This window comes from Hydra vulgaris, chromosome 04, assembly GCF_038396675.1.
Source record: "Hydra vulgaris chromosome 04, alternate assembly HydraT2T_AEP".
Classification (NCBI taxonomy): Eukaryota; Metazoa; Cnidaria; class Hydrozoa; order Anthoathecata; family Hydridae; genus Hydra; species Hydra vulgaris.
This window is the reverse complement of record NC_088923.1, coordinates 13,910,061-13,922,500: the sequence shown is the minus strand read 5'-3', so window position 1 is coordinate 13,922,500 and position 12,440 is coordinate 13,910,061. Positions and strand designations below refer to the sequence as shown.

The following is a 12,440-nucleotide window of genomic DNA, read 5'->3' as shown; positions in this document are numbered from 1 at the left end:
TAGTACTAGAAATATTCGCACCTGACTCCCTTGAAAAAATGCATTCAAAATATGTAAACACACTAATATTGTTCTGAAAAAAGGCTTTGTGGCTGACGAGTTTAATATTGTTAAATCTGATGGAGCTCAAAAAAAGATGGAGTTAAAAAAAAGAAAAGAGAAAAAGTATTTAGACTGTTGCATTTTTGGAACAGTAAAGTTTGGTTTAGATAAGTCTCGGTGTATACATTGGTGGCTTGAAATGAAACAAAAATGCTGGAGTTAATAAATTATATTATGGGCTCAGAGGATTGTGACAACATTTTCAATAAAAATTCTCTGATTTAAACTGAAAAACTGCGATAGCCATAAAACCCTTTATCTTCTAACAATACACCAATCTAAGGATAAATTAAAGAAAATTCAAAAGTTTTTAATCCAGATGCAGATTTAGTTACTTGAATTGTAAGCTCAAAGCCCAGATCTCAACCATTTGATAACATCTGGACTGTTCTGATCAATAAACTGGCACACAACATTTAAAAAATAAAAACGAACTAAAGATCATGCACCATGAAGCTTAGACTCAAATTGATCCAGATTCAACCAAGAAGTTAGCTGAATCAATGTAAAATCAACTTCCAAATGTCATAAAAGCTTAAAACTGTCCGACTCAATATTAAACATATCAAAAAATTACTTAGAGAAAAGTTTTATCTTTAAAACTTTCTTTGGATATTAATTTATCATTAAAATTTAGATTTGCTTAAATGTATTGCAACACATTCGATATTGTTATGTTTTAAGCAATAAAAAATAATTTGGCTGCAAAACACACTAATAATTTGGGAACTACTAGAAAACAAAGAATATAGTTATAGAGCAAGATAAAGGTTCACAGAAGACTTGAAATGTTGTAGGTTGTATAAGTCAGGAAAACACGAAGATGGATGAGGATTCCAAAGGGTTGGAGTGCGGGAAAAAACTAGATGAATAAAAGTTTTTAGAGCATCCAGTAACAGATGCAGTAAAAGGATGAGACTTTGCTGATTGAAGAGTCGGGTGAGAATGAATTTTTGTTGATAGAAGTTGTTGATAGAGGTGATAGCTCCGTTGAGCAGCAACCATGATAATATTTGTAGAAAATAGAAAAAGATACAACTTAACTCGGTGAGAGAGAGAATTTCAAGCCTGGCAGAATAAGCAGGTCTAACTACGTTTATTTTATATATATATATATATACATATATATATATATATATATATATATATATATATATATATATATATAAATATATATATATATATATATATATATATATATATATGTATATATATATATATATATATATATATATATATATATATATATGTATATATATATATATGATTATAGTATATCAATCAATCTCTTATTAATTATTAAACTTATTTAGACAGTTTTCATGAGCAATATATAGAATAATAGATGAGAATTCAAAGTATACTAATACGATGACAAAAATAAGACTGACAGTTCCTAGTAAAAATGTCCAATACGATCAAAAAAAATTTCAGATTTGAACCCTATTAAATAAAAAAACACAAGTTAAAAAGTGTTTATAGTTATCAAAGTTTTTCTTTTTTTTTGTTCCAATATCCTATAGGTCTTGTAGGACTTTTTTAGCCAAGGGTGCAACCAAACAGCGTTAACAATAACAAAAAAATAAAACACACACACAAAAAGAATAATATTTCTAACAGAAACAAACAACTTACCACACTGGTCACTGAAACAAACAACTTACCACAGTGAACAACTTACCACTGTGAAACACTTACCACAGCAAACAACTTACCTCAGTAAAACCACACTGGTCACAGAAACAAACAACTTACCACACTTGTGCTCAAGACACGCAAACACAATAAATAAGAATTGCAGCAGAAACACCAAAACTAAACTAATCCACCCAAATAAGAACGCAAACAAAAATACAATGAATTTTTTCTACAAACGATTTAAAACTTAAGTAGGTACTTTTATACAATAAAGTATATTAATATAAAAATAAGAATGCCTTGGTGTAATAAACAATATATATACATACATGCAAATATATATATATATATATATATACATATATATATATATATATATATATATATATATATATATATATATATATATATAGATATATATATATATACATATATATATATATATACATATATATATATATATATATATATATATATATATATATATATATATATATATATATATATATATATATATATATATATATATATATATATATATATATATATATATATATATGTATATATCACATCCGCAAATGTGCTTAAAAGAATATCTTTAAATTCAAATTTGCAGTCTGATGAATAAAGAATCAGCATTCTTACAAATGATTTTAAAATAAGACTTTGTGTTTCCCATTCAGCACTAACAAGTATAGCCATTATCTAGTTGTAATGACGTTCTGATTTTTATTTGGTTTGCTTTTACAAATGACTAAAATTTAGATTATTGTTATGCAAACAAGATGCAAAGTTGAAAAAAGAAGAATAGAAAAAATAGATGTAGAATAGCAGGTAAAAGGTGACCAAGAAAGAGCACAAAAAACAAAAAAATTGAAGGAAAGAAAATTTAATTCTTTATTTGAATTTATTCAGAATTATGCATACCACTGAATGTCAGAGAATAGAAGCAAGGACAAAAATTTAATTAAACTGGATATTATTTGAAACTGTTGTGAATACTACATGCAAGGATCAGCGCATAATAAAAAAAAACAAAGTAGGGTAATGTGATAGAATGTTTGCAATGTTTAAAATCAAAATAACAAATAGAATGTTTATAAGTTGACAACATCTTTTCTTGTTCTTTATATTTGTACTAGACAATTTTGTATGACTAATAGAAACTCTTGATGCAATCTGTGGTTAGTGAAAGAATCTGCATGAAATTTTGCAAGTACCTTGCAGGAATCAACCTTTTTATCTTAAAAAAATAGAGACTAAATGGATGTTGATGACAAGAACTAAATACCACAGTAAAAATTTAAAAAATGCTAATTGGATAATTAGATTGAATTGGATGGGTGATGAAAATCTTAATCTGAAGTGAATGATTGTTTTGCATTATAATGGCTATAATTGCCCTAACTATATATAAAGATTTGAAGTTATATATTACAACATTTAAAGATTAAGTTCATTCAAAATGCGGAATAACCGTGGTGCAATAGCTAAGTTTTTAATCCGTGTTACTTTTAATTAATAAGATTCTACTTTTAAAAACTTTTATTATCTATGTTGCATAAAAATGACACAAATTTTTGAAAAATTAGCGCAAATGTCTATATTATTTATGGGTAATTATGGGTGGCAATAATGATTTTAACAACAAAGTATATAAAACTTGCATCAATAATATATATTTAAAATGTGTAAAAAACGTCCAACTTTGTCAAATAATTTTATAAGGTCTAAACTTTCCAACTTACTTTAGACAATAGTAAGATATATGATATACAACTTACTTTAGGTAGTGAGATATATTTGTTGAAAATTTGTTCATAGATTTAATAATTTTTTGTTCTTTAAATTTTTCAATTATTTTATGGAGTTAACCTTTGACCAACCCTTGTTAACCTCAGTTTTGATGAAAACTAATTCTTGATTGAACGGCAATGAAGTAAATTTGAGGAGTTGTCTTTGACATTAATGATGGTGCAACAGTATAATTTTTTTCAAGCTTATGAAGAGAAGTTTCATTTTTATCAATTTTATTTCTTACAATAGCTGCATTATGAGGAGTTTATATTTAATAAGTTTTTCAACCACTCTATGACTTGCAATTTTTTTACCACATTCTTTGATCTGAATGCGACTACCTAATACAAAAAGTGAATCTAAAGGTGAATATCTTTCCATTTTCAAAAATTTTGTCATATTTTCTTGTTGTGTGTTCTGATTTAAATTTTGAATTTTTGAATAAATAAGCTATTAATTATGACTGTTACTTAGTGTGTCTTATCATTCTTTGATCTATGAAATAACGATCCACATAAAACCTATTTGCTCCATAGACGTTATCAATATATTTTTTTAATTAGTTGTGCTGATATTCATAAAACACAGAATAATACTTTTTTATAACAATATTAAAAAAAGATTCCGTTATAACAAACTACTAATAAACAATATAAAAATCTTCATATTTTTGTGGTTGTACTATCTAATTAATGACTATTGAACAAATATTTGAAAAATGTTTACTATTAAGCTATAAATTCATGAAATTAATAGTGACTCAATATGTTATACATTTATTTAACTAACAGACTAAACAAATAGCTATCCTGAAGAGTTGGGGGTTACCAAAATTTGTGATTTATTATTGGAGGGGGAAGAGAGTCTGACTTTTTGATATCTATAACTTTTAACTCTTACTTCCGATCTTTCTTGGAAACCATATATCAAATCTGTTGCAAAAATAAGCATCTGCTAAGTTTACATCTCTTTATCGAGCTCGACACTTTCTTACTCCGGATTCTATTCTCTATCTCTAAAATCTTAAATCCGGTCTTGTATGGAACACAGCTGCCATATCTGGGGCGGATCTTCTAATGATGCCCTTTCTCTTTCAGACAAGATGCAAAAACGCATTGTAATCATAGTTTAACCTGCTCTTGCAGCCAACCTCCAACCATTATCACATTGTCTTAATGTTACTTCTCTTTCTTTTTTCTATAAATACTCTAATGGGCACTGCTCTAAAGAGCAAGCGTCTCTTGTGTTATCTAATAAATTTATTCTTGTGTTACTCGTCATTCAATTAAATCTCATCTTTTTACTATGACTGTTCCTAAGTCCTTCAAAAACCTTTATTATCTAGTTTTTTTCCTCGAACACCAGTTCCCTGGAACTCGCTTCTTTTATATTGCTTTTCTGATTCATATAATTTGCAATCTTTTAAGTCGTCTGCCAATCGTTTCTTGCTCTACAATCTTCATTCTTTCTCTTCCAGTAATTTAAACTTTAAAAGTGGTTGCTTGCAGCCTCGTTGGAAGCAAAGATGTTAAAAAAATAATAATAAAAGAAAAAAATGTCTTGTTACAAGAGTGAGGATAGGGCTCAAAACTTAAATTAAATTGCCGATGACTTTTATAGACATGGCTTTATACAATGTAGATCATACTCTTGTATAGATGTAGTATACATCTTCACAGCTGCAGTCAAATAATTCATCTGAGCAGTCTTGAAGAGCAAACTTTTTCCTCTTCATAATTTTTACTTGAAGCTATTTACTAATTTATAGGGCATTTTATACTTGACTATTACTTCATTCCCTTCTTATATAAATTTACTATTATCTCTAACATCACAACCCACTCAAAAATCAGCAGAATTTGCAACTAGGAAATAGTTTTGCAGCTTGTAAAAATATATAAAAATTTTTACACTTTTTTTATTTTTAATAAATCAAAAACATTTAGAACTTCCCCCGTAAACTTGCAGCAGTTTATAGATTACTCTCATAAGACTCAAGTAATAAATGTTTTCAAGGGTGTTGTCGGCTCTGTAAATAGATCTTTCTAAGTACTTTTGTATTTATTCAAATAAATCAAGGTTTTTTTTATTACATGACTTTCTTTTTTACATCTCCAATAATAGTTAAAAAGTTAAATGCTAATGCTAATCATGTTACTAAATATTTTAAATTACTAGACGCTAGTCTCTTGAATTGATAATGATATTTTAATTTGTAATTTTATAATATTATTTACAATTGTAATTAACCCAATTTTAATGTTTATTGAAAATAAAGAAAATAATAATAATAATAATAGTAATAAGAAATAAGTAAAATAAAAAAAAACTATTAGTAATTTTGTAAGTAAAGAAAATTATTATTCTAAACATTTCGAACTTTTTAGGCGAAATACCAGCAACATTCTATCTTACTTTTGGGCACGGTATTTATAACTGTATTGGAAAGAATTTTGCTTTGCTTGAAATCAAAACATTCTTGGTCAAAGCATTGTTGCAATTCGAATTTTCTGTTGACCCTAAGCATATCAATTATACGAAGGTTATTTGGTTAACTACGATAACAGCTGAACCATTGTCAATTCGAGTAAAACCTATTATAGATTGAGATTCAACGAAAGAATAGAGCCTCATTTAAAACTTTTAAATTCTGGCATTTATAATAATAGTTTGGGGTTTTTAATTGATATTTCTTGAAACAAAGTTATTTAAAAGTTTTGATTGAATTCTTTGTAAAGTTATAATAATACATCATATAAGTGTATTTTTAAAACAATTCTAAAAGAAAATTATTGCCACATTATAGCACAACTTGAACCTATTCTTGCTGTGTAATCACAACTTTATTTTATTACTGAAATCTGTTTTTATGTAAGTTAACTATATAATAAATAACTAAGTAATAATGGCTTCCTGAAAATTGCTAATTGATAAAGCGAGGGAGAAACTGTTTTTATTGTTCAATAACCACCCAGTAAAAATAAACACAACATGTGTTTATTTTTACTGGGTATATATATATATATATATATATATATATATATATATATATATATATATATATATGTATATATATATATATATATATATATATATATATATATATATATATATATATATATATATATATATATATATTAGGGTGGAGTGAATTTTAGTTTTTTTTACAATTCGTTTAGCCTGGGTGTGCAAAAGTTGTCTGTTCATTTCAGAAATACTCTGGAAAAATATCAATGCTCTAGGAAATTATCTTGAGGTGCCTCAAGACCTTTAAAATTTTAATGGGTCCCTAATATTATGTAAAAAAAAGTTTTTCAAAAGAATGTCATGTTGGGTCTCAAAAGAAGCAAAATTTTATAAAAATTTCAAAAATAACAATTATTTAAAAAAAAAATTGTTATTTTATAGTTAATTGCAGAAAAAATGACCTTTTAAACTAAAAATAAAAAAAAGTTTATTTTTTTTAATTATAATTTCAAAAACATCTTAAATAATAATTTTTTTATAAAATAATTATTATATATAAAAAATCTTACAAAAGAAAAAAAAAAGTCAAGACTTAAATAATATAGTTAATACTTAAATAACAACAAGCTGGTGTTTTTCACCAAAAATGTGCAAAGTGACGGAGAAAACTATTATAGGTAGGATTATGAAACACCGCCGACAATCTAATATCTAAATCTCAAAATTCAACACAGTATCACACACAAACTTCTTCAAAAGTATCATACCTAATGGCGTGAATCTTATGAAAGATTCATTGTGTGAAAATGTATTGATTGCTTTAGCAAATTTGTTAAAATTTATGTAAACTTGTTCCTTAAGGTTCACCACACTATTAAAGATGGAGTAGAGAATTTATTGTCTCCTTAAGATACACATTGCAGATGTTTATCTAAATAGCTTTCTATTCGCTTGTTGGATCTACCCCTTATGCCGTATATATTAGGCTTTGATAATAATATTTTGCGATCGACTGTATTAAAAGCTTTTGAGAGATCTACAAAAACATCTAACGTAGCTACTCCATTTGTAAAGGAGTTTTTTATTTCCTCAACCAAGTGAAGGATTGCGTGTTCAGTTGATTTACTTTTTTGAAAACCGAACGGCTAGGAATAAATAAGATTTTCTTTTTAAAATTATATAACCTAATGTGCATATTTTCCTCAAACATCAAAGACAATGCTGAAAGTATTGATATTGGTCTGAAATATTTCACTTGTATCTCCTGATTTTAATATAGGTTTTACTTTAATTGTTTTTAGTGTTTCAGTAAAATTTCCTTTTGAGAGTGTTTAAAAACTTTGAATAAAGGAATTTTTAGCTTATTGTAGCAGTTAATTACTATGTTGCTAATGTCGTTACCGTTTTGGCGGAGTTATTCATTTTATACTCAGTTTATATCTTAATATAGTTTCTACTGTTTCATTGAAAATGTTCCAGCTGACTGGACCCGTAAAAATACGGGTCTTTGTAAGTCTATTACAACCTTTCATTACAACCTTTTTTTTTTTTTTTTTTGTTTGTTATTTACCTCCTCAAAACCAAGAACGCCACTACAGATGAGGAGGCTACTTAATAGTGGTTGTATTTTCTATACTTTTTCCTTATATATATATATATACACTACCGGCAATTAATTTGAGACCACCGGTTAAAAATGGTATTTACATTTCAAAAATAAATATATCTTATTATCATATTTGCACTTCTTTATTTTTGGATCAAAAATACATAGAGAACAGTAAATAAGTGAATAGAATAGGATATGAGCATTTTTGCACCCAAAAATTTGCTTATGTACAGAAGTATACAAAAGTGTATTGGCTGAGTTCTTCCAGTATAAAAGACAATACAAGTTTTATTTTTAACTGTTACTTAATTTTGATTAATGACTTGTAATTGATATTGAAAATATAATTTTTCTCATTGGTAGCTTTTTGTAGATACTTTATGTAGATCCAATATAGTATATAATGACTTGCATATGAATATACAAATATTGTATTATTTGAACTATTTATCTTTTTTTAGTTTCTATTTTGTCGTACTAAAATAGCTACAGTTCGAGAATTAAGCTTTGAACAGAGAGTTCGCATTAATTTACTTGATGAAGAAGGTGTTTCAGAAAGAAAAATTCCCGAAAGAATGAAAATGCCAAGAGTGGAGTTCACAATACAATCAAGCGTTTCAAGGAAACTGGTCAATATTGTGACTTACCATGACCTGGACAGCCAGGAAAGATAGATGAATATGGTGATTGTCGTATTACGAGATTATCTATGTCAAACAGAAAATTAACAGCTCCACGAATAATGAGAGAATACAATGAAACTGCTGAAAAATTTGTTTGTGTCCGGACAATAAGAAACCGTTTGATGAAAGCTGGACTTAGAGGGCGTGTAGCTGCCAAAAAACCGTTGCTAAGGAAATCAAACAAGATGAAACAACTACAATGGGCTCGCAAACATGCCAACTGGATAATAAGTTAATGGAAAGTAGTAGTATGGAGCGATGAGTCCAAGTATGAATTATTCGGCAACAAGAGAAGAGTATTTGTACGCCGGCACCAGAATGAACGTTACATTCCACAGTGCATTGTGCCTACTGTTAAGCATGGAGGAGGTTCAATAATGTTATGGGGTTGTTTTGCAGGTCACAAAATAGGAGACTTGATCAGAGTTCGTGGAATTATAAAAAAGGAGCAATACAATGAAATTTTAGAGAATCTCGCCGTTCCGTCTGCTTATCGAATGGTGGTTCGACGCCACCCTGTTTTTATGCAAGATAATGACCCAAAGCACAAATCTAAACTTTGTACAAGTTATCTGAACAAACTAGTACTGTAAAAACCCTTACTTTAATGGACTGGCCTGCGCAGTCACCAGACCTCAATCCCATTGAGCTTTTTTGTAATGAAATAGACCGGTATGTGAAGAAATTCCAAGTAAAATCTGAGGAACATTTATGGGAGTTACTGCAAAAGGCTTGGAAAGCTGTAACCATGGAAACTTTAAACAAGTTAATCTTTCGTATGTCAAGAATATGTGAAGCAGTAATGAAGAAACGTGGTGGTTATGTTGATGAACGCAAAGTTTGAAACTTTTGCAAAATAATAAAGACCTTATAATTTAACTTTTTAATGTTTGATAAGTTTTCTATTTGTTTAGAAATACTTGTGAAGAAAACTAAAAAAGTATAAAAATTCTTTTTTTCTTTTTATTTTGCTATAAAATTTGCAATTAAATTATTTGCAATAAAATATTTTTTAGAATAATCGTAAAAGATTATTTTGAAATATCTTGACAAAACATTAATTTAACTTCAAAATATTTTTTTTGGATACCACCTAGTTTCTAATTCGATGTCGTCAATTTAAAAACAAATGTTTGGTCCCTATCAACCAACAAATAGCGATTAATTATTTAAAAGTACAACTTTTTGATAACACTATGTTGCACAATTTTTGTTCCTGGCTTCTAAGTGTTATATTTTAATTGCGCATGTCTAAAGTATGTGAAAAAATAACTTTATTAAACACAAATTTTGCTTACAAAAAAAACACTTTTTTCATTTTTGTTTTTATGATCAGGAAAAAATAAAAATTGCACAAGGAATAGACAAACGCAGTCGGAAACCACTCAATAAAGTTCAGAAATGTTTAGATTTTCTAGATTTACAGTTGTACAATGAATCACTCTCGAAGTAGCCCAGGAATGTATTCCCCAATCATGCTTTCGTTATACCGTCCTTGGTAACGACGTTCAAAGTCCAATATACCTTGATGAAAGCGCATGCCTTGCTCCTCGGAGTAAAGACCCATGTTCTCCTTGAATTTGTCGAGATACGAATCAAAGATATAGAGTTTCGGAGACATTTTGCATCTCATTTCAGCGTAATTCTTTATAAGAGTTTGCACTAACTTTATAAATATTTATATATTTTAGCTTTGTAATTATCTAGAAAGCCCTGAACAATTGAAATGAAACTGCTCCGAGCCGCTCCTTCTTGCTCAACAACTTTGCTAAATCCTTACATCCTATAATCTTCTTGATCAGTGATCCGATTAATATACCAACTCTGACCTTAGCCTCGGACAGCTTTGGAAAAAGATCTTGAAGGTATTGAAGCGCTCTGACTCCTTGTCAAGAGCATTGACAAATTGCTTAATGAGGCCTAACTTGATGTGAAGCTGTTGTATAAGCACTTTATGAGATTCTATAAGCGGCTATTACTTCAAATTGCTCTTCCCAACAGAAAACTCGTTCCGTTGTGGCCAGTCGTTTGTGCGATAATGTGCCTTAGTTTCATGACTGTCCCAGAGACAGAGGAAACAAGGAATTTTTGTGAAACCTCCTTGAAGACCCATAAGGAATGATTCCGTTTAGAAGTCACCGATGACCTCCTATCCGTTGTTGTCATAGTTTTATTCACTCAGCAACATTTTGACAGTAGTATCGTTCTCTTTAAGATGCACAGAGTGGGTCATCGGGAAAGACGAGTAATTTTTCCATTTTGAAGCAACACGACTTTGATGCTCCGAATAGGCGCTACTCATTAGGAGTACATGCAATACCTATAGCCTGGATTACATAGCTGCAGAAACACACTCCATCACGCTTATTGAAGAAGTTTGAGAATATTTGATGCTCCTTCCTCTAATCCGTGACTTGTACGCTATCATCAGTTAAGTTTTACTGTTTGAACCTGGATATTACAAGCTCAGCACTCGTTTTTGTAAGCCCGAGGTCCCTAATTAAATTGTTCACACATATCAAAACACATCTAAGCGAAAAACAAATGTCAGTTTACGTTCAAGTGTATTCTTGCAATAATTGTATGTGAATGCCTTGTAAATAATTATATGTAAAGTATGCTTTGTTGGCCTCGCACATTAAGCAACTTGCTTCTGTGAAATACTTATATGCTATTGTCTTTATGAACTGTTCGCACACGTAGCGGGTTGAATTAGCCAGATGCAAACAACCTCTTGAAAGCAAATTGAGAATTTTCTCGATAACATGCAATTTTCAAAATTTCATTGACCCGGTTACAGTAGCAAAGTTTTATTTAAATAACAGCAGTTTCCTTTCTGTTCTAGACATAACGGGTTAGGAAAACACACTTTCAACCCAGAAACAAAACAAAAGCAAAAATTTGTTACATAGTGTAATATAAACAAAGCAAATTGTTTTGTGGATCACCAAAAAAATTTATTTTATACTTATTAATACAAAAAAGTATTTTACTTTTTTGAAACTAAAATCTGATTAGGTTTTTTATTTGTTTTTCGTCTTTTTGCGCTCCTTATATCTTTGCGCCAGGGGCACGAATGTCCTTTTCGTCCCTCTATCTTAACGGCTCTATCAACAATTTCTTGTTTAATCTATAAATAATCTATGAAATGAACGTTAAAATATTTATAATTCTATATCACATATCGCATTTCTACAAAATCATTACTTTTGACGTCAACGTCAGTTTACAAATAAGTTATTATTAAACAAAGCTAGCATATAAATTAAATAAAATTATATTTTCATAATCAAGAGACATTTTTAAATACGTATAATGCCTATGAATTTTCCAAAAGTTAGTTTTTACGGGTAATAAAATGTTTACTGAACGAAGTTAGCAAAGCAAAACTATCAGTTGAATGTAAGTTTATTTTGAAAAATTATTTTTAAAAAGACGCTAAAAATTAAATCTCTAATAGAGTTTTAGTAACTGGCGACACTTTAGACTGATTGCAATGCGTTAAACATGCATTTACTTAAACGTCCATGATTTAACATATAATTAAAATAAAAAAATACAAAAGTTTAATTAAAATAAAAAAAGACAAAAGTTTAATTATAATAAAAAATTACAAAAGTTTAAATATTTGCCGCAGTGTCTTT

The 12,440-nt window shown here is 28.6% G+C and overlaps 2 protein-coding genes across 2 annotated transcripts in view; both read left to right on the top strand.

Moving 5' to 3' along the window:
• LOC100206567 (cytochrome P450 4C1) overlaps positions 1–6,348 on the top strand; it is a 52,919-nt gene extending 46,571 nt beyond the window's left edge. Inside the window, exon 6 of the mRNA XM_065795510.1 lies at positions 5,925–6,348. Within this exon, the coding sequence (XP_065651582.1) occupies positions 5,925–6,145 (221 nt within the window). The 3' untranslated portion in view covers positions 6,146–6,348. The remainder of the gene's footprint in view (positions 1–5,924) is intronic.
• Positions 6,349–11,982: 5,634 nt separating this feature from the next.
• LOC101235193 (cytochrome P450 4C1-like) overlaps positions 11,983–12,440 on the top strand; it is a 75,280-nt gene continuing 74,822 nt past the window's right edge. Inside the window, exon 1 of the mRNA XM_065795508.1 lies at positions 11,983–12,198. The gene's annotated coding sequence lies outside the window, so the exon portion shown is untranslated. The remainder of the gene's footprint in view (positions 12,199–12,440) is intronic.